At 37.2% G+C, this 22,110-nt stretch overlaps 1 protein-coding gene across 1 annotated transcript; it reads right to left on the bottom strand.

The window, feature by feature from the left end:
* Window positions 1-2,457: 2,457 nt before the first annotated feature.
* On the bottom strand, window positions 2,458-18,312 carry LOC119720431 (cilia- and flagella-associated protein 251-like). Its single transcript, XM_038190095.1, has 11 exons — window positions 18,272-18,312; window positions 15,251-15,304; window positions 14,839-14,880; window positions 9,463-9,525; window positions 8,052-8,078; window positions 7,382-7,398; window positions 7,154-7,294; window positions 4,497-4,607; window positions 4,028-4,151; window positions 3,178-3,228; window positions 2,458-2,488 (listed from the first exon to the last, which is right to left on the bottom strand). Exons 1-11 carry the CDS (start codon window positions 18,310-18,312, stop codon window positions 2,458-2,460), a joined length of 702 nt encoding a protein of 233 aa, XP_038046023.1.
* Window positions 18,313-22,110: the final 3,798 nt, after the last annotated feature.

Here is a 22,110-nt window from a genome sequence, read left to right on the forward strand (position 1 = left end):
TTTTGTCAGTACTTTAGTAAGACAATGTTTCTTTAAATCTACGATAACCTATATCTATTGCCTTGGAATGATTTACCAATTGAAGAAAGACTAGCATGCATCGCAATGCGGTACCGTGTTACAATTGTCGCTAAGATTAATAAGCACTGTTAAAGGTCTAGCGATTAGCATTCCTTTGAAAGAAATCTGAACACCATAAGTCGTACAATAACTACTCATTTTGAAACAGAATGGATCTTTCGATATCAATTGATAAAGGGTAGATGGTCGGGGCTATAACATCCATAGCGACTCCATCCCAAGGTTCACATTTTTTTACAAACATTCCTAAAATGTGCTTCTGTTCTGCTGCTCACAATGTTTACAGTTAATAACAAAAGTAAGAGCACCGAAATTCTCCTTACTTTTCTTTCTGCTTCTTCTATTGTTCCTGGTTTTCTTCTGTGGTCTTTCCTCTGTGTATTGATAAACAATTTGGTATACGTCACAAGTTATGATACGTTCACTATTATAGCAAAATGTCACAACAACAATTTATTATGAAAAGAAAGAACTTATCTGGCTTTCGATATTATTTGAAATGTTTCAACATCATCGTCAGACCGAAATGTGAGCGTCCAACTTGTACACGAATTACAGAACTGGCCGTACTACTTTTAAAGTAAATGTAAAACAATTATGGCGGCCTGATGTTGCGATCTTAACAAGATCTTCTTCAGTGGTACAAAAAAATGCAGCCTAATTTATTTATTTTTGTTTAATTTCTAGTTATATACTTTTCAATTCAGGGTGTTTTTTGCGTTTCATGACAAATATGCAAATAATCTACAACACGAGTTTCTTCCACGATGCTGTTAAAATCTGTATACATGTTGTAGTAAGGTTTATTTTGGTAAAGGAAGCACTGACGTCGATTCTATTAGTAAACTTGCATGCAGAGGTGAATGGCTGTATCTAGTTCGATATTGTTCTAACGGGCGTGTAAGTTATCGCCAAGCTATTTCTCATTATAGAAGAAGGTGATAGGTAATATGTATGCCATCTTTTTCAGCATTGTAGCATGTTTAGCAAATATAATGTATTCACCAGCACATATGATGAGGTAGAGAGCATCGTCAGAGCCAGAGGATTTTGCTTTTCCATATCGGTCATCACTTTGTGGCGTTTTTACTTCTTCGCTCGCTTGTCCAGTATTGGTATGTCCTGTTAAAAAAAAATCAGAGGTAGGTTCTAACACTTACTTAACCAAAGTTGGTGTCTATGTGTCTGTCCGTTGGCATATAGTGCCGTCTACCATAAATTTGTACCTAAAGTTTTAGCCTCAGGAGTTAACAGAAGCCGATGCACTGAAGATAACAGGGAAATATTGTGCTTTCCAAACATCACACTATCTCGTATATAGAAGCGGGTTATACACTTTCATTGATATTCGTACCTTCCACGGTAGACAAATGAGAATGCCCATTTTTTGTTTGGAATATTCAGATTCGTCGTTTCTCACAATCAGCTTTTCGGGAATATGTTGTGCTTTCTTCCTCAGCATGCTTAGGTGTTGTGTCAGACATATTTCGTTTATTTTCCACAGAGTATAATAAAACTATATTTACTTAGAGCGACACAAAAATTATTGTTATTCTTCAAATACATTTCAAGTTTCGATTCAATCGTTCGAATCTCTATCAAACAAAATATTACGTTTCATGTTGGAGCTTCTAAATTTGAAAACAAAAAGTTGAATTTGCCCTAGCCTTACCACAAACTCTTTGATGTTTAGCAAGCGAAGCAGCTGAGGTATAAATGCAAAACACCTGTACACCTGTTTAAAGTGAAACCAGCAAAATAAAGCTTTAATTAACACGGTTCAATGCCGTGACCTCCAACTGGTTATCATAACCAGAGCTAAATTTTTTGCAACATTCAACGATCATACAAACAAACAAAATGAAGATAAAACCCCAAAGTTTTGGCATGAAATGTGACGAAAAAGACTGAAAAACAATTGGTCATCCTAATAACTAAGTATATTCCTCTGGGGTATTCACAAATGTCCCTGAAAGTGGATATTCCACTAAAGTTGTATTTAGTTTGTATATGCGCAGTATATGTTAAGCGGTTTTGGGTCAAGGGCAATGAACCCTATGACGGCCTCATCGGTGAAAATGCCGCCTATTGTTCACGACTTTAAGAAGTGTGTAAATGTCTCCCATAGCTTTTATTATTTTATTATTATTTTAGACTTTGCCATCACAAGGCCCTAAAGGGCTACCGAAAGTAAGGGCTTCATAAGGAAGGGACAGAAAAGAAAATCAAAGAAGAAAAGGAAAAAAATACTTCGAGTAGACAGATAAGTATTGACGTATAACGTTGGGACAGAACAGAATCGGATTGGAAAACAAAATACAGGCAAAAAGTTCCATATCTCGCTGCCTTTTTTCTGACAGTTGTCAAATACTCTACTTACAGTTCTTCATCCTCCTTGGCTTTTTCCCTGTTTAGAACAAAAAACCATCAAAATCTTTAGGACAATTCTACTCACATAATATTGAAATTTGTCAAAACGATTGTCTTTATCCCACACAGTATTTTTTACATACGCATATTCGATGTTGTTTATTTGTATTAAAGTTACCTTGTGTGCGAATTTGAACTTGTATGAAGCCTAATTTGGTTAAGTTTTGTCTGCCTACAGAGTAAAAAAAAACCTTTTGTTTCATTTTAAAGGCTAACACCTTTGGACTCGCCTCTTGAAGAGATAATAATAAAACTGAGTATACACAATTAGTACTAAGTGTATCTCTTATCTGCAACGAAACAGTCTATAACTGAAACAAAAGGAATAACCTAAAGAGGAGTAAACAGTTAATTGTTTACTCCTCTTTAGGTTATTCCTTTTGTTTCAGTTATAGACTGTTTCGTTGCAGATAAGAGATACACTTAGTACTAATTGTGTATACTCAGTTTTCTTATTATCTCTTCAAGAGGCGAGTCCAAAGGTGTGCATTGTTTTTATATAGTACATGGTCGAGACTATACAATGAATGTTGACTCGATCCATGGGATACTTTTCTTGAGATGCCTCTCAATTCTTAAGGAGCATCTATTGAATTGTACTTGCTCACACTGAGATGTATTTGTCTAGAAATAGAACAAAAGTATGAGCTCCAAAACTCTACTCACTTTTCCTCCTCTTTGTCGTATTGTTCCTGGTCTTTCTCTCTGGCCTTTGCTCTGCGAATATTGAAAAAGACATTTACGAAATAATTAAAGGTACACTAAAGTTAAATTATGTTTTCAGTAGCTCAATATCAACTTATTATATTAAACAAAAAACTGATTGTGCTTTCAACATTATTGATTTTTCTCAGATTAAAGGGTCAGTGTCTCTAACTTTATTGCACAATAATAATAATAATAATAATAATAATTACTCTTTTGGCTGCAGTAGGGTGACTTTCCCTTAGCCTTGTGCACAAACCTAAACTGTCACCTAACCCAAGTTTACCTTACCTTTTTTTTTCCACGAAATTTAGTATTTATACTAATTGGACCATGAGGAATCGATCTAGATGGTTTGCGACATCAAAATTCTTTGTCCTAAGGGTCGTTTTCATAAAAGGGCGACAGTTAAAATGTCGCCTGAATAAGGTGTATCGCCCTATTGTGGACGGAGTTAGCAAAATCTGTCGCCCTTTTATAGTAATAGTAGTAATAATACTAATAATCACATTCTCGCTGAATGCTACAATAAGTCGACTTCCCCAAAGACTTGTGCAACATACAATTTCAACTAACCCAGGTTTACCTTATCCTGCCTCCACAAATTTCGGTGCACACATGCTTTGGACCACGAGGAATCGATCTATAGACGGTTTGCCACAATGTAATTCCTCAAATTTTGTTTAAACAAAAGGGCGTCACCAATTTGCCACCCCAACAAGGCGTGTCACCATAATGCAGACGCGACAACATATATCACGAGTTGACTGCAACGCCTCATCGACAGCCCCCCCCCTGAAAAATTGTTGACCTGAACACCCAAGCAAACGTCCCCCTTCCATGTTTGAAAAATGCTTGATATGTCACAGGAACTCGCTCCTTACGTTTCCTCTTCATTCTTCTTGTGTTCCTGAGCTTCTTTTGTGGCCCTTTCCCTGTTGATTTGAAAGGACATAAACGACAAACATTAGTTGTTCAATGTATATAATTTTAAAGGATAAAAACGAGCTGAATAAGCTCACATTATTACCTCAGACAAAAGTGTCAGTGTCTTTTAACTTACCTCAAAACACACAGTTGACAGGTGGTACATTTTAGTTTTAGTTTTAGTTGTTTGTTTTAATTGGTGAACTTGACGAACAAATACATATACCATCCCCCCTCCCCCCTTCGGGGGTGGGGTGATTGGGGTACCCCATCCCTTCTCTAAGTCAATGTTTATTATGTAATTTACTTTTATTTTTAACAGCGTGCGATAAGAGAGAACAAAAAAATGTTACCGTAGTTCTCTTTCTTCTCATCGTCAGGGCCTAAGGATTCTGCTCTTTCATCTCGGTCATCAGATTTTGTAGTCGTTACTCCTTCGCTCTCTTGTCTAGTATTGGTTTGATCTGTAGGAGAAAAATATATTACAAGGTAACACTTCCCGAAGCAAAGTCGACGTCTGTATATCCGTCTATTGGTCTATGAGGCTGTCTACCTTAATTTCGTATGCATATACCTAATGTTTTAGCTCCAGGAATGGACAGTTGTAAACCAATAACCAATAGATGTACTAAAAGTGTCGGGAGCGTTGAGAGCGTTTTCCAAACAACACGCTACCTAGTGTATAAGTGAACTGCGCAGTTATTGATATTCGTACCTTCTTCAGTAGAAGAATGAGATTCCCCAGATTGGTCGGAGTATTCGGAATTACCCTGTCTGTCACTATCAGCTGTTGGGGAATCTGTTCTGCTTTCTTCGCCGGTCTGGGTTGAGGTGTTCGACATATTTTGTTTTTGGCCTACCGAGTATGGAAATACAACTGATAAATTCAATATGGCCATGCAAGAAAATACTCGGATTTAAAAAAAAATTAAAAATTACATTGTTTTTTGTTTTTAAACTAACAGCCAAAACACTGTAACAGAAGTAACTATAACTCTTCGAGGAGTAACATTTTCCGTTATGAACGAAGAAAACTTCAATTATTTTCTGCTTAATCCCCCCCCCCCCGAACAAAAATTCAAACAAACATTGTCAGAGGACTCCGAACACATTCTATAAATAGTTTCCATCAAAATTTTTTTTTTTCAAATAACGAACAATTAAGGTGTGCTTTGAACTTTTACCTTGGATTTCTGTCAATAGGTGAACACCCAACTGCCCCCCCCCACACTTTGCTAGGCCCGGCCTCCTGCTACAAAATTAAGAATATTTGCTGTTTGCTTTAGATCTATATTGTTTGAAGTGTAAACGAAGACCAAGTTAGAAGTGAACATCGAAAAAAAAAACGATCAGCCTTCTCCCTTCGGTGCCTATAAAGACGAGCACTGCCCCCCCCCCCCCCCTCTTTTCAGATACGGGCAGGAATTTGCAATCCTTAAACAATCTTCAAAAAATAATTGTTGAAGAACACTTTTGGCATGTAAAGAAAATAACTGCTCATCAGAATTACTCAGAATACCGCAATATGAATTCTAAAAATGTCCCCAAAACTGCATGAACCAAAATTGTGTTTGACTTAAATTATGCACATATTTTTTCAGCCGATTGGCGTCGAGGGTCATCATGTGCAATGACGGCCTCATCAGGGATCGATAACTGGGAAACTCCGCCAAATATTCGTGTTACTAAATAGTTCATTGTCTCAAATAGGTTTGTTTTTTTTTGGTCTGTTGTCAAATGCTCTAATTACCTTTCTTCATCCGCCTTGGCTTTAACCCTGTGTAGAATTTAAAAAAAAATACACTGAAGATTTTAAACGTCACGGAATTTTATTACTGCAGTCCAACTCACAAAATAGTTAAATAAGTAAAAATTGAAATATAATTAAGAATGTATTGATCCGAACAGAATTGAACTCAAATACGAATATTCCAGGTTGTTTGTTTTAAATTTACATGGAATAAACAGAACAGAACTATATAACAGGATAGCCGTCTGTCAATGTTTTGTTAAATTTTGTTTAATTTTGTCTCAAATGTATGCTAGGGGCTACATACCATTGATCATTTTTATTTCTTAATGAGCATCCATCGAATTGTGCTTCAGTTCTGCACCCTCGGATTCTTTTTTCTTGAATCAAACAAATTAAAGTATGATCTCCAAAGCTCTCCGTACTTTTCTTCCTTCTTCAACATTATTTTTATTTGTAATTTTTTGGAATGATTATTAAGCTGAGCAATAACACATCTTATCATTCTCTTTGGCTTTCTATACATGGCCAGTACTGCAGTAAATTTTTGAAAGAATGTCTCATCATCATTATGCATTTGCTATTATGATACTTCTTTTTGTCGTGGGCTCCAAAGCTGACTTACATTTTCTCTTCCTCCTTTTCTTTGTAGTTTTCTTCTTTGTCTTTCTCTTTGGCCTTGTGTCTGCATCAGGGTTGAAAGAAATATCAACCGATGTAACAATTAAATTTCCATGACCAGTTGCACAACGGCAAACGTCGTTCGATAACAAGTTTATTTTTAAAAAGAAAGTAAGGACTTGTTGATATCATTTAATCATTTTTGTTTCAGAGTAACATGGCAGAAAATAAAGATTATATTTTTATTCATTTCCAATGATTCTCAATAATATCCCTTACCTGTGTGTCATATGATATAAAACAAACAAAAAAATAATGAGAAGGGGGCATTTGTATACCATTTGGTATTATAGTGCTTTAGGTCTACATTGCGTCGCCTCGTGAAATGGAAAAGTCTAGATTTTACCTTGCAATAATATTTCTCCCATTTCACTCTGAGCCACTCAACATCTGTATACTATTAATATATGGGGCTGTCTATGTCTACATTAACTTCGTATGCCTACATAACGTTTTAGCTCCAAGAGTGCCCTTGTAAATCGATAACCAATAGATGTACTGAAAATAACAGAGGGAACATTTTGCCTTCCAAAAAAAAACTCGTTTATAAGCGAACTGCGCAGTTATTGATATTCGTACCTTCTACAGTAGAAGAATGAGATTCCCCAGATTGGTCGGAGTATTCGAAATTACCCTGTCTGTCACTATCAGCTGTTGGGGAATCTGTTCTGCTTTCTTCCCCAGTCTGAGTTGAGGTGGGAGACATATTTCGTGTCTGGCCTACAGAGTATAGAAATACAAATGATAAATATGTAAAAAGGCCACGCAAGAAAATACTCTGCTTCAAAACCTTTTCAAAACAATTACTTTGAGCACTAGCACACCTGTGCGAAGCAAAAACCAACCAAAACAAATCCATAACTGTCATTCACTCAATTCATGGTAACTAACACTCTTTGAGATATATCAAGAGTCCACAGTCAATCGAACGATTTACTTATATCATATGTTTGCTGTTTGCTTTAGAACTACAATTTGTTTGAAATGTAAACGAGGACCAATTTAGAAGTGAACAACTTCGAAAATGCACGATAAGCCTTCTCCCTACGGCGCTTACAGCGAGCATTGCCCCCCCCCCTTTTGAAAAGGGGGACTTTCTCAATCCTTGAACAATCCTCACTAAAAAAAAATAAATAAATAAAAAAATTAAAGATCACCTTTTGGCGTGAAAATGTAAAGTAAAATACAGCAAAATAATAGCTCATCTTAATGAGTGTCAATACCGCAATTCATGTATGTATAAAATTATTCCAAAATGTCCCCAAAAATGCAAGAACCAAAATTGTCTTTGACTTTGATGACTTTCATGTTTAAATATGCACATAATTTCCAGCGGATTGGAGTCGGGGTCATTATGTACAACGAAAGCCTCGGGGAAAACTGGGAGACGCTGCTCAATGTTCGCTGCATTAAGAATTGTTCATTATCTTAAATAGTATTTTGCCTTTTTCTGTCTGTTGTTTAATGCTCTAATTACCTTTCTTCATCCGCCTCGGCTTTAACCCTGTGTAGAATTAAAAAAAAAAAACCAATGAAGATTTCAAACGTCATGGAATTTTTTTTCTAATTGCAGTCCAACTCACAAAATATTTGAATTAGTAAAAATTGAAATATAATTGAGAATGTATTGATCCGTACAGAATTGAACTCAATACGGATATTCAGGTTGTTTATCTTTTAATTTGAATAAACTGGACAGGACTATATAATAGGATAGCTGTGAGTTAATGGTGTGTTGAACTGTGTTAATTTTGTCTAAACTATATGCAAGGGGGTTCTTTTTCTTGAAACAAAACAAAATTATGATCTCCAAAGTTCTCAAACATAGTATTTTTTGTTGGTAATTGTGTGGAATTAGACTGAGCAATAACACATCTTATTCTCAGACAACGCACAAAACCAAACCACGCATTGCAACAATGACTTGACTTTTTGGCATAGTTTTTGAGCCGCTATTTTATTTCTCCATGGTCAATATTTAACTTGATTAAATGGCAGTGAATACCTTGATGGACTATAACGGACCAATTAAAATTATCTTTCGGTTTACTTAAAGTTATTTGCCTAAACATTTTGGCACGCTTGCCATAAAACGGGGCACGCTTGCCCCTCCTTGCCATGCTTGGCATCACTGGGCCCAAAACCTTGGCACGCTTGCCAAACATTCACTAGCCCCACCAGAACAAGTGGGTGCTAGCCAAAGTGTTTGTAAGTTTTTCACGTGACTTAAACATATGCAAAATTACTAAATAAATTGGAAAAGCACCCTCATTTGGTCCACCGCTCGTAGATACGGTTGACATGCCCCATCAGTACAAATGGGTGCTTGGCGTACTTTTTTACAAAGACTAAACACAACCTGTTAAATGTTTAACGTCCAAATTCCAAGTCTTACTTCAAAACTAAATACCCAACTTGTTTATTTAGTTTGAATTGAGGCACTGCCCGTCGCTCCCAGGACCTTACTGCCATTTATAAATTCGTAAAATATGGCGGATGAAGGGGAGAAGGTGGGTTTATTTTTGATGTAGCGGTCTCAAAATGCTACGCCGAACTGGCCTTTCTTGCCCTCTATGCACTTAGCGCGTCAAAGCGCGCGCGTGAACTTAATACATTTGTATCAACTTAGCAGAAACCATCCATCCTTATGCCAAGAACATCGTTTTTGGCTTAATGCCATCAAGGGGCGGCAAACTGCAATTAGGCCAATCGATATGTTTACTTTTCCTACACCATAGCATAGTCGTAATTTGAGCAAGATGTGCCCAGTATATTTTCTTTTAAGTTGGACAAAAAAGTATAAAGGGGAGACTGTCTTTTTTTGGTTGAGTGTATATATATATAGCATATGATTCTTCTTTTTGTCCTGGGCTGCAAAGCTGACTTACATTTTCTCTTCCTCCTTTTCTTTGTAGTTTTCTTCTTCTCTGTCTTCCTCTTTGGCCTTGTGTCTGCATCAGGTTTGAAAGATATATCAAACGATGTAACCAATTAATTTCCCTGACCATTTGCAAAACGACATACGTCTCACGATAACAATTTTATTTTATTTTTGAAAAAGAAAGTAAGGAGCTTTTGATATAATTTAATCTTCTTTTATTCCGGAGAAACAAAGTAGAATTTTAAGATTGTGCTTTTATTCATTTCCAACGATACTCTCAGTAATATCCCTTGCCTCTGTGTCATATGATATACAACCAGGCGCGTTTTTTTTTTGGAGGGGGGCCTAGGGGAGGGGGACCCCTCCTCAAAAAAAATGAAATGGCAGTAGCGAATGTAAGAAGCTTAGATGACGTCACATGCGAACGGTCTACCCAAAAAAAATATTTGTGAGAAGGGGGCATTTGTACACTATTCAGTAAGAAATACAGTGCATGATTGTGCACGTGTGGTCTAGCGGTAGAGCATAGGAGTCATGATCGTGAGATTGTGGGTGCGAGCCCCGCCGTGGCAATGTGTGTTCTGCCCTTGAGTAAGGCGCTTTACCTCAATTACTCCTTTCAGCCAAGGTGTTAAATGGGTACCGGCATTATTCAATGCTGGGAAAGTAACAGACTCGCTGTGGAGGAGGGTGTGGCGATCTAAACCCCAACAGCAGTGTGGCCACTGCTTGAAATTTTTTTCAAGATCTTGAAAAATTGAGACCCAACTTGAAAACTTGAAGAAAAAAAATGAAAAAGCAAGAAATCTTGAAAATTTTCAACTAAAAGTACAAAACCATATGTTTTGTAGAAACTTTGACAACTTTTTCTACTGAACACCCGAGCTTTTTAGCGACTTTTATTTTTAATGTAATTCTTTTAGCATTGGCGCGCTATACTTACGGTCAGACCCTGCAGTGTATGTACATACACTAGCTTATAGGCTAGGCACTACATGACGCGCTTTATTAGATGCCCTCTCCGGGAGAGGGCATTGTGACCGTTTCAGCCGATTTTCGGCTAACTTTGACAGAATTTTTGTTAAAAAAAGAGTTTGACAGAAAATTTGACAGAATGGATTTTTTTGGCAGATTTCTGGCAGGATTCTGGAAAAATAGTATTTTGACAGAAAATTAACAGCAAATTTGAAAAAAAAATGGCACAGTTGTTGAAAAGAGCTTCAATCCTTTCAAAAAAACCTTTGCATAATGGAACAGGTTGGCTGGTCTAGTAATTTTCATAGGCTTGAAAAATTTTGAAAAATTTTAGATGGCGATCTTGAAAAAAAACAAAAAAACAGAGCGGCCACACTGCCCAACAGCTGCATACGAGTCCGGCCCAATCGCTAACGAAAGAGAGATGGGCACTCCGTTCCTGTTAATGCAGGTTCGTCCCCTTTAACTTTACCTTTATTGCATGATTGTAGGATTTCATCAGCGCTCCCAATATGGTACGAGGCCCCCCCCCCTTGATTTTCGGAGGCGTAAATGTCCGGAGAAATAACTGCAAACAGGCGTGTTCATTTACACACTAGTTATGCACACGATAAGTGGAAAAATTTGAATCCATTTTGACACATTAATGAAATCCATTTTTCTGAGGTTGGTTTGTAATATGTGACCTGCCATAGCATAATGAGGAATAACACCCAGGTTTGGCTTTCAAGTTACGCATCATAGTCCAGCGGATATGTGACAAAATATCGATGAATTGTGCATTTTTGCATAAAAGCGTGAAACTTGGCACAGATGTTTATATTCATGCGAGAAAATGTTTTAGATGTGGAGCCATCGCAAATTTACCCTTTTAGGGTCGTGGCATCCATTTGAAAAAGGGGGCGGGACTTGTCATGCCCGCAGTGAAAACGGTTTTTCCTACTTGTTACAAAAGTAGGAAACTTCACGAAGACATACATGTAGTTATATAGATTATTAGTGTTTTCCAGATTCGGAGCCACCACAAAAGTACCTTTTTGGGGGCGTGGCAGCCATTAAAAGAAAAGGGGGAAAATTATTATGCCCACTTTGGAAAACATTGTGCCCATATTTCATGAATGAATGAAACGTCTCACAGACGTTTACATTCATGAGAAAACAAATTCCAGATGTGGAGCCATCTCGAACACACCCTTTTAGGGGCGTGGCAACCATATAAGAAAAAAAGGAGGGGGTTTCATTATGCCCACCCTGGAAATAATGTTCCCACATTCATAGAGAACTGGAACTTTCCACAGACATTGACATTAATGAGAAAAACAGTACCAGATGTGGAGCCATCACGAACACACCCTTTTAGGGGCGTGGCAGCCATATTGAAAAAAAAGGGGGCGGGGTTCTCATTATGCCCAACATTTACAAAATGTGCCCACATCATATAAACGAATGAAGCTAATTCCCACAGACATTAAATTTCACGAGCAAAACAAATCACACGTGAAGCCATTCTACATATTAACACACCCTTTTAGGGGCGTGGCAGCCATAGTAAAATGGGGGGGGGTAGTCATGATGCCCCTATAAAAGAAAGTCATGCCTACCTTTCATTAATGGATTAAACTCGACCCGGACAATATATTCATGAAAATCTTTCTCTCTTTTTTTAATTTGAAGCCATCACAAACTTATCTTCTAAGATGCATGGCATCTATTTTTAAAAAAAATGGGAGGTGGGTGCTACTAATCGTTTGCCCACCATCCAACTTTCATGAATGAGTAAACTTCACACAAACTTGGTGCGAGAAAATAAATTCATATTTGGAGCCATAGCAAACTCATTCTTTTAGAGGTGTGAGGGGCCTACTAACTGTGCCCCCAATTGCAATTTTTGTATATTTTGTTGTTGATTTCTTATAATGTTGATTGGCCCGTAACCTATATTTTTTTGGTAATACAATGACTTATACCAAAGAGCATGGGTAAGTACCGGTAGGCTAACCCCAGTTATAGGGTTCAATGTATGTACTTGCACCTATATTATCATGCACATCTAAATTCCAGAGTGATTTCATAATTACAAATACACAGCACACAATGGCAGCCCTAAACTCTAACATTAAACATTTAAGGGCCATGGAAATCCTTTTTTATGGGGGGGGGGGGGAGTGTAAAATCCCCCTACCCCCTACCCGTTGCGCTGCATTGACAGCAGATTGGGTAACAACACGATGTACTCGCCTCACAAATTGGTGGAAACGTCCACTATGACTTCACATTCAATAAATCTGTGTACCCCCACCACACAACCCCTCTGTTCTCTTAAAAATGGTATATCAAGCTCTGATGAGTATTTTTTTTTTACCCTGACCAAATCCATTAAAACAAATTTATACTTTATACAGTTGCGACACTGCATATGCCTTTTGGTCTGTCAGAAAAAAAGGCAGGGGAAACAATGTATTTGAAGAAGTAACACTAGTCTTTCCAAGACTAACTGAGGTACCCCAGTTTATACCCCAATTCTGAAATTGCTGCAGTTGAAAGGTTAACAATAATTCTACAGACAACAGAACCAGTAACTGGGTTAATATAGATGAGGCAAGAATGCATAGTGTAAGAAAACAAAGGGTTTGCCAACGGTAACTTCCAACTATAAAGGCGGCCCTACTCCAACACATTAAAGAGCTATCTGAGGTGGATTTTATTATATGAAACGGGTCAAAATTTCCCACGGTGTGCATATTGAGTACCCCCCCCCCCCCCCATTTCAAAAATGGATACCGCGCCTCTAAAAGGGTAGGTTTGTGATGGCTTCACATTAAAAAAAAAAGATTTTTATGAATATATATTGTCCGAGTAGAATTTAATCCATTTATGAAAGGTAGGCACAACTTTCTTCTATAGGGGCATCATGACTACCCCCCCCCCCATTTTATTATGGCTGTCACGCCCCTAAAAGGGTGAGTTTACAGGTTTGATGGCTTCACGTGTGTTTTTTTTTTCTCGTGAGTATTACTGTCTGTGGGAAATAGCTTCATTGGTTTATGAGATGTGGGCACATTTTTCCCATGGTGGGCATAATGAAAACCCCGCCCCCTTTTTCAATATGGCTGCCACGCCCCTAAAAGGGTGTGTTCGCGATGGCTCCACATCTGGAATTGTTTTTCTCATGAATGTAAATGTCTGTAGAAAGTTCCATTTCTCTATGAATGTGGGAACATTATTTCCAGGGTGGGTACAATGAAAACCCCGCCCCCTTTTTTTCTTATATGGTTGCCACGGCCCTAAAAGGGTGTGTTCGAGATGGCTCCACCTTTGGAATTGTTTTTCTCATGAATGTTAATGTTTGTGGAAAGTTTCATTTCTCTATGAGTGTGGGAACATTATTTCCAGGGTGGGCATAATGAAAACCCCGCCCCCTTTTTTTCTTATATGGTTGCCACGCCCCTAAAAGGGTGTGTTCGAGATGGCTCCACCTTTGGAATTGTTTTTCTCATGAATGTTAATGTTTGTGGAAAGTTTCATTTCTCTATGAGTGTGGGAACAATATTTCCAGGGTGGGCATAATGAAAACCCCGCCCCCTTTTTTTCTTATATGGTTGCCACGCCCCTAAAAGGGTGTGTACGAGATGGCTCCACATCTGGAATTTGTTTTCTCATGAATGTAAACGTCTGTGGGACGATTTATTCATTCATGAAATATGGGCACAATGTTTTCCAAAGTGGGCATAATAATTACCCCCCCCCTTTTTTCTTTTAATGGCTTTCACGCCCCCAAAAAGGTACTTTTGTGGTGGCTCCGAATCTGGAAAACACTAATAATCTATATAATTATGTCTTTGTGAAGTTTCCTGCTTTTGTAACAAGTAGGAAAAACCGTTTTCACAGCGGGCACGACAAGTCCCGCCCCCTTTTTTAAATGGATGCCACGCCCCTAAAAGGGTAAATTTGCGATGGCTCCACATCTAAAACATTTTCTCGCATGAATATAAACACCTGTGCCAAGTTTCACGCTTTTATGCAAAAGTGCACAATTTTTTTACATATCTCCTGGACTATCATGTTTAAGCGAATAAATTGCCTTCCAATGATACCAAATGTATTTTTAGCTTAATTTATTTCAACAGTGTCCCGCTGAACGTGACTGACCTCATTTCGAGAAAATTAATTAATTTGAAAAAAAATACGAATTGCCACACTAATGGCAGTGACTCAGTTTTTTTCTTCACTTTTGGTGTACACACTTTTTTTTCCCAACACTCTGGGCTACCTTTTAAGGAACTATGAGAGAAATATACAAAAGTGTTGCCATTTGTTTCACGTTAAGACATGTGTGTAATATCTGGACTTGCTTCTAAAGTTCTAGTGGATTGCGTTCTGTTCTTATTGAATTCAAAGAATGTCTTACCTTTTTTCACTCTTATCAGCATATTCGTTCTCCGTTGCTGTACTGCAAATGATACCAAAATAATGAAAAAAAACAGTTAACTTTTTAAGAATACCAAAAATAGTATAGTGATATTAAATTTATCCGGAAATGGATTTTTTTTTTATATTTTCACAAGTGTTGTCATCTCATGAAATATAAGAATGCAATGGGAATAACATTATCGAAAAATTGAAACGAATAGTTTAGTAAATGACATGGTATTATGTAAGAGACATGTGATTCTTAAAACTGAGGAACAATAAGTCAATCAAACTTTCCATACTGAAGTGGTAGACAAGTACAAAAGAAATTAACGGACTATCATGAATTTTTGCATAATTTTATTTCATGTAAGTATTTAGTTTCGTCAGTTATAGGAGGCTATTCTTACACGTCTTTTTCCAACTCCTTCTCCTCATATTCTTCTTCCTCTTTCGCTTTTCCACTGTACATAAGTTGGAAAAAGAACGAGATTACTTAAGTTTAGATCATCTGTATTAAATAATTGAAAATGCTTAAAAGTGGCTGAGACTCAAATTGTAGGTTTTTCTTATTACCTCCAGGTGGTCCGTTATAATGTTGCCATGACATTTAAAAGTCATGCGACAATCTAATTTGACCTTCACGACAAAATGAGGAGGGCACACATCGGGTGAAAAGCATGCACATTCAGTCAAAATTGAGCGGACGCAGTTACACATTATTTCGAAACTATAACCAAAAAACTTAACTTAGGCCTAACATTTTTTTTATTGCGTTTCTTTTTTCATACTGGATAAAAAAAGTGATAAAAACAGGTTGATACGAACGAGGGGCACAAAAATGTTTTAACAACAATATGATGAAACTTAAGATCATGTGCACAATTTACCGATGCATCTACATGCTGATGCAGAAGTGTCTCTCGCCTGCTCTTGCTTCTCAGTAATGCCGTTTGAGGGACCAGGAGTATTTTCTAGGTCAGCGTCTTCAGCCCAATGGCATTCTTCAATTATGTTCATCCTTAATCCTTCCCCTGGGAAGAGGAAAGTCATATACGACAGAAAAAAAATCACATTAACAGTTTTTTGGAATAAATGATTGCATTTGTCCTCAACCTTGCATGTGATTGTTTTAGTGACACTTCTCCGAAATCCAAAATCGTGGCTAAAAGTGTTGTTGTTAACTCAAACATAACGTTTATACTCAGCGCCATATTCCAAAAAGAAATTGACAATTTCGTTAATCCGTTTAGTCCGAACTGGAATCACGAAATGCATAATGACAATTTAACGAAGCCAACGGATGCCCGTGGCTTTTTTCTTCCTCAACTCATATGGTTTTAACTTGTGACCTTTGTGACCTTTAACACGAAAAAAAAGAACAAAGAATGGCACCATTTGACCACAAGTCACAAATGCCTCCCATCTTTACTATTGAAGGACAGATCAATGAAAAAGAAGGGCGGTAAATGAACAGTTTAAACGGGGTCTACTAGTACCCGATGTTCCCCAATACCTATGTTCCCCGATACCTGTTTTCCCAAAAATCCAAAGGGTTAGGGTTAGGATTAGGGTTAGGTTATGGTAATATGGTTAGGGTTAGGGGTTAGGGAACATAGGTATTAAAGAACATAGTTACTGAGGAACACATAGGTATGCACCTGTTTCAACAACAGAAACACCGTAGGCAATAAGTACGCATTATTAAACTTGAGGCCTAATGACGTAGTGCTTTGTTTTCATATGGGTTTTCCTATAATAAGACTGAAGTTGGAATGCCAGAGGAAGCAGGGACCGTCTACCACGTAGGGAAGCGCTTATGTAAACAAGCGTAGCGTCATCAGGTCTCAGGTCTATTCCGAATGTGAAATGTGACCGGCATACGTACCTGCTACAGTGCACAAATGAGATTCCTCCAAATCTGCACAAACATCTTGTTTCTCGCGAACGGGAGAATCCATACTACTGTTTAGATCTGCAGTTAGTACCTACAGTTTGTTCAAGGGAGACAAATTGTAAAACTCTTTCGAGTTTTTCTTTTTCTTCAATAGAGTTTAGATGTACTTCGCGACTTATTTAAGGAGGTTTTCATATAGCCACTGCAGCACCCCAATGTGGCCGTTTTTTGTTCTAAAGAAAATATTTCATCGTAAAGTAACGATATGGGTTTTGGGGTTTAAAATTATGATTAATTCATGAGGAATATGAATAATGCAATGCTATTTTTTTGGCTGTTCCCTTTATTGTACATACTCCGCCACTGTGTAATGGCCCTAGTTGAAACAATGTTCGTTGATATTTATGTCATTTGATATAAATATTTATGATTATTTGATAACAGTATATCATCATCATTGTCAGTATCAAAGCTAACATTTTTTTTGTATCCGCGACGAGGGGTTGTTGTCATTGCATTACGGTAAGAGCGCTATCGCTCACATGGTTTGTCCTCTTGTGAGCGAGCCGTGAAAGAAACTCAGACCGAGTCAACTCTTGTCTAAAAGTCGCCCACTTTTCTCTCCTTTTTGGGGTAAGTTTGATTGTAATCAGGTATTGAGTAGACAATTTAAGGGATATAGAAGAGGTTGATTGATATACTTATTGTCAAACTCATTGATTCTTATAGTTTTTAGGGTGTTAGTTTTGTATGAAAGTGTCAACACTTTTCTAGAGTTGAATGACCGTTTTCGTATACATGCACTGCACAATAATGGTGACACTTGAGTTCAGCATTGTGTACATGTACATTGTGTATATATATGCGTATGCACGGCACAACGTTGAATCGCAGCTGTATGGTACAATTACTCGCTTTATTTGGAATAGCTGTCCGTGTATGTCGCGATGGGTGCACGGGACTTTTTTATGTTAGAAGATATTTCCTTAAATATGTTCCCCGTTTATGATATTTGTATTTTTATGCATTTTAATCTGTAGCTGCATGAGACTTTACTGAGAATGTTCAGCCACAAGCTTTGAAGTTTGATACCTAAAGTGCATTGTAGTTATCCTTCTCTATTTTATATCAGGGTAAGACTGTGATTCTCTTTGTGTGCCTGATAAATCATTCATCTTATTAAGTATTCTTTCGAGTGGTCATGACACCTGCCTATAAAACAACTAGATAGTGTATAATTAGAAAACATATTGTGTATAATAACATTAATTTAACTTCCAATGAGTTGGAACAAGACTCACACAAGTTAAGTTAAGACTAATTCCTTTTATTCATTATCAACAGGGTCTTTATCTGGGTCTTTGTTTGGTTCTTCACCTGAGTCTTCATTCAGGGGACTTCATTTTGTGTTTTCATTTCGATCTTCATTTGGATTATTTTGTATAGTATGAGAAACTGAATTAAATTAAAACTCGATCAAGTGAATCAGCATAAATAACCATCTGAGTATTCGACTGGTCTGCTTGTTTCCCACCTTACTTCATCTTCATGAGGGTGAACCTGACCACCCAACATCATCGCTGGGGTTGCCACCTCGCGACAGTACAAATTGTGGTTTTTTTTTCGTCTGTCCAACTTTCTTACAAGACGGATTGAATTTACCATTATGGTTGTGATAAAAGAACTTCCGAGGCGCAAGAACGGCAAAAAAAGACAAAATTCCAAAATCTTTGCCCTTGTTGTCTCAAAAAACGACTTGATGGAAAGAACTGTTCGATTGATTTTTCCAGCAGATAGGTACTGGCGCAGAAGTAATTTAACAAATAAATCTTGCTTCTCAAATCTTGACAGAATTATGGAAAGTCTTTTACGTCCATCCATTGTTAAAGTGATCGATTCACTCTGATTAAGTTTTACTTAAGGTCTATTTTTCAGACCCCCATTTCTTGCTGGTTCTTTATGATAATTGGTTCTGACGATGGTTCTCTGGTCTTGTGACATTGTGTTGACCAACAGGTCCAAACATATTTTGTGGGCAATGAAATTCAGGTTTTGCAAAAAGAAGAAGGTTGAAATCCGTAAGCTAATTTTGATGAAATGGGGCCCTATTATTGCCGTATTTTGCAAAAGAGCGCAGGCATCATTTTTCAAAATGTTCATGGGCTTCTGGACTACTTTAGGGGTGATTACTTTGGATGGAAATATCTACCAAACGTCATCAGATTTCCCCCCCCAAAAAAAAAAACAAAAAAAAAACATATAATGATAGAGGAAATAAGCGTTAATTTGATGTGTCTCAAATGCCTTCGAGAGCTGTGAGTATTTTTTCCTGACTTTTGGAAGTGAGGTATTTATCCCTGGACTTTTTTATCGCTTATTTACTGGACTGCAACAGTATATTGCAGTCGTATGTCCATGCGCGCGCGTTTTATTCCGTTACACAAAGTCTTTCAGTTTCAAATTCAAGATTGGTAGCTAATTCGTACAAATACCGTGGGTGGAAGTTACCTATCTATATAGCCTTTTTTTTGGGGGGGGGGAGTTATATATTCCTAATTTGGAGGTTAAGAAAAAAAAGCATCAATGGAATTACAGAGGCGCGGTTTTCCAAGCAGTATTTGATTCGAATTAAAGGCGTGCCTCCTCGAGTTCCGGTGGTCAGATGGCTTGCCCCCGGGAACATGTTGTAATGTAGTATGCATTTTCCTGCATTCTAAGAAAATTTGAGATGAATTTACGAACTTTAGCGTTCCATTTATTATTGTTGGCCTCATTTTACTAGTTTCATAACCTTAGTCAGCGGCTGAAGGGGGATTCTGACCCCCACCACCCACACCCCTCACCACCCCTCCCCTACCCCCTGCATGGATCCGCTATACTGGTCATGTAATCTTCATGCCACTCACGACCCCTGAAATAGGCGACAAAACGCACCAAAATAGAACATGGTATATACTATAATCTCAAGATAAACTACTCTGAAAAATAGCTATCAATCCCCGAAAGGCGACCGAGCTCTACTTGAATCTGTGCAGAAAACGCTCCAGGGTCTCATATAAATATGGATGCAGGCCTACATTTCAGCAGTTATAACACAAACGGACAAACAAGTTAGACATAGGCTACAGTGTATTGGGGGAACAAAACGAGTTGTGTGGTGTATCTTGCTACTCGCATGGCTGCCCACCCTGCTTTGCACATGAAATGCAGCTCATCGTAGCTTATTCATACCAGCCTTGACTCCAGGGGCGCGTGCGCGTTAAGATCGCGCAAGGCATGATGGGAGCCAACATATGGCGCAGCAAGATTGTATCCATTGAAACGAGGTTTCATTTATAGTTACAATATAGTATTATTATTTCTATCCTGCGTGCCATAAAGATTTGCAACTCATCGATCCTAGTGCATATACGCGTTCGTTTACATCTTAAAAAGAAACACGTGACTAACGGCCTATCGGCGCTGAATTGTTGACATATTTTGTAGGCCTATGTCAATTGTGTGCACTACGCTGGAATATTCCCACGAAATGATTTCAATTGATATTTAGGTTAATACCTTTCGTTACTTGATTTAAAGCAGAAAGTGCACAATGGCTCGGAAAATATGTACCCTAAACTATCAGGTTAAGTAAGAACTAGGAAAAAAAAACAATTCAATGAGCCAATTGAACCTCAGTTTATTTATTTAATTATTTATATATTTATTAATTTGTTCATGTAAATTATTTCTGATCTTTAATCATGATTATTCGTTCACATACTGTGGTACCCAAAGGGGCCCTGAGCTTACAATTACATAGACGATAAAAAATATATAACAAAAACTAGCAACAACGACACAACTAGCAATTTACAAGGATTAAAATTATTTGAAAATATTCTAACCAATAGGAGATATAAGAATATATATTCAGTTTAAAGTGAGATCTTAACTGAACATAATGTCATTAAATAAAAAGAGAGTTGAACGGTACTAAAATACACAATATTAGTGTTTATATGACTAAAACAATAGAAGTTAGTGCATTTTTAGACTTTAAATTTAGCAAGTTTAGAATAAAATAACATTGTTGACACAAACAATCATTATCCTCGTACTTTGTATTGAAATTTAATGTTTTTGGTTTTTTTTTTACAAACAATTGGCCTAATGTAAATGTAGCAATTACAAGGAACTGTCATGGATGTTAATGTCAATTTTCCCTTTAAATTCTACCAGGCTTTCGATGTTTATCTTTGACTGAGCCCAGTGTAACATTATCTGATTGGATCCTGCTGGATCTACCTTTTTAAAACCCCATACATTTTACATGAAAAGGCACAGTCCAACAAATTCATGATTTTCGTTGATTTTCATGCATCAATTTCAATGATCAAAAAAGAACACATGGTTTCATTACCCAACAAAAACAGAAATTACGTTTGATATTTAATTTATGAAAATTCTAGGTGCGTTTAGACCACTGAAGAATGATTCAGGAATGCCCAAAAAGTCGTTAAGACTAGCAATACTAATTGTTCCCTGCTGGTGATAGGCATTCATCTGCTGCTGTGAACTGCCCTAAGGAGATAAAATCTGAAGATAAAGACTAAAAAAAAGCCTGGTTCAGTCTTGATGAAAAACCCGACTTACGGCCTTATATTCGGGTTTTCTTTAAAAAGAGGATTCACGGCATGCATATGGATTTTACATGAGAACATATTTTATGCAACTTTCTGATCCTGTTAATTCTATGAAAACTACAGTATTTGACATTCCGTTTTTAAAGTAGTTGATGTTATCGAAAAGTAACTTGTTTTAAACATTTTTAAAAAATCCTAGCTTTTCCTGACATCTGAGGGCGTTGTTGCGTGATGTATTTAATTTTTGGAAAACATTCGTAATTAGTTCAGGGATTTTCTGTGCAAATTGTGAACCCGCAAATTTGCTCATTGAAAAAAAAAAAAAACTTTGCTCACTGGCTTAATATCGAGTAGGCCTACTGACAAAACAACGACTCACCTAAGAAAGAAAAATCCACCACAGTGTAATATCCAAAATTCTGGCAACTTTTGGTGCTGAAATACCTGTTACACTGTTATCACAGTTTTGCTCGTGAATATGGATATTCGCATTTCGAAAAAAAAAAACTAAGATATCCTTCAAAATGGCTAACTGAAAATAGGGTTAAATTGACATAAAGGTGCATTTTAAGAATTGCAGTAAAAAACATTACCTTACATAAGCCCTTTAAGGATGCAGTAATGAGACATAACCATTCCTCTTTGATTTAAATGTTATACAATTATAATTAATGTTTGGAATGCAATGGTAAGAATAATTTCATGAGGTGATACATTCGCCTCGTGAAATGAAACAATTCCATCTGCC

Source organism: Patiria miniata, unplaced genomic scaffold (assembly GCF_015706575.1).
Source record: "Patiria miniata isolate m_02_andy unplaced genomic scaffold, ASM1570657v1 HiC_scaffold_9, whole genome shotgun sequence".
NCBI classification, from domain to species: domain Eukaryota; kingdom Metazoa; phylum Echinodermata; class Asteroidea; order Valvatida; family Asterinidae; genus Patiria; species Patiria miniata.

Coding starts and splice junctions, on each gene's coding strand:
- LOC119720431 (XM_038190095.1), bottom strand. CDS start 18,312: ATGTTGGGTGGTCAGGTTCACCCTCATGAAGATGAAGTAAG. Junction 14,881..15,250: donor AAGGAGTTGGAAAAAGACGT/GTAAGAATAGCC, acceptor TATCATTTGCAG/TACAGCAACGGAGAACGAAT. Junction 4,608..7,153: donor TCATTCTTCTACTGTAGAAG/GTACGAATATCA, acceptor TTTCTCCTACAG/ATCAAACCAATACTAGACAA.